At 24.5% G+C, this 872-nt stretch overlaps 1 protein-coding gene across 1 annotated transcript; it reads right to left on the reverse strand.

The window, feature by feature from the left end:
• Positions 1–285: 285 nt before the first annotated feature.
• Positions 286–441, reverse strand: HETIRDRAFT_314490 (uncharacterized protein; the record flags this gene model as incomplete). Its single annotated transcript, XM_009545984.1, has 1 exon — positions 286–441. A coding segment is annotated over one exon (156 nt), but the record flags the coding sequence as incomplete, so codon positions are not given.
• Between the last annotated feature and the right edge of the window lie 431 nt (positions 442–872).

The following is an 872-nucleotide window of genomic DNA, read 5'->3' on the forward strand; positions in this document are numbered from 1 at the left end:
GAACTTTAGATATTGATAATTTTTACAAAGTCTTTGCATGATATGTTATATTGTTGTATAATGAGTTTTGTAGTCTTTTGAGAAGACAAGAATATCATCTATATAGATTATAATTGTGAAGTATACATATTTATTCTTGAAAATATTATTTATAAATTTTTAGAGAGTTGCTGAAGAATTGCATAATTCAAAAAATATAGTAATAGGTTCAAATACTCCAAGCTTAGTTATAAATATGGTTCTCTATTTTTCTCCTTCTTTCATATAGATATTTAGATATTCCTATTATATATTAAACTTTAAAAAGATTATGGTATCTTTAACTCTATTCATTAGCATCCAGGAATTAGGAATTGGATATTTATTTTTGACTGTGAATTTATAAAGTTCTCTGTAGTCTTGTTTTAAGCATAGACTACTATTATTTTTTCTAGCAAAGAAGAAAGACAAAGCTTAGAGTAATGTTGACAGTCCAATCTGGCCACTTTTTAAGTTTTCTTTAACAAACTCTTTTATTGCTTGGTACTTATATGAGCTAAGATAAAAAAACCTTTCTATAAAACAGTTTAAAGTCAGATATGAGTTTAATAATATAATCATATAGTTAATGCTCTAGAAGGAATTCAAAACTCTTTTTATTAAAAATATTGATATAGTTAGCAATATAAGCTGGTTTTTGGTTTTTGAGAGTTTTAACTTCTGCTTTGTCTTTATTAATATTAATTATTTGAGTATCAAAGAGTGGGTCTTTCTAGGATTTATTTACTAGTTCTTCTATAGATATTGGCCTATTTAAATAATAATATCTATAAGAAGGAGAATAATAAGCAAATTTAATATAGCCTTCTTACTAATTAATATCAGGACTATAG

The sequence above is a fragment of the Heterobasidion irregulare genome, assembly GCF_000320585.1.
Source record: "Heterobasidion irregulare TC 32-1 unplaced genomic scaffold scaffold_03, whole genome shotgun sequence".
Classification (NCBI taxonomy): Eukaryota; Fungi; Basidiomycota; class Agaricomycetes; order Russulales; family Bondarzewiaceae; genus Heterobasidion; species Heterobasidion irregulare.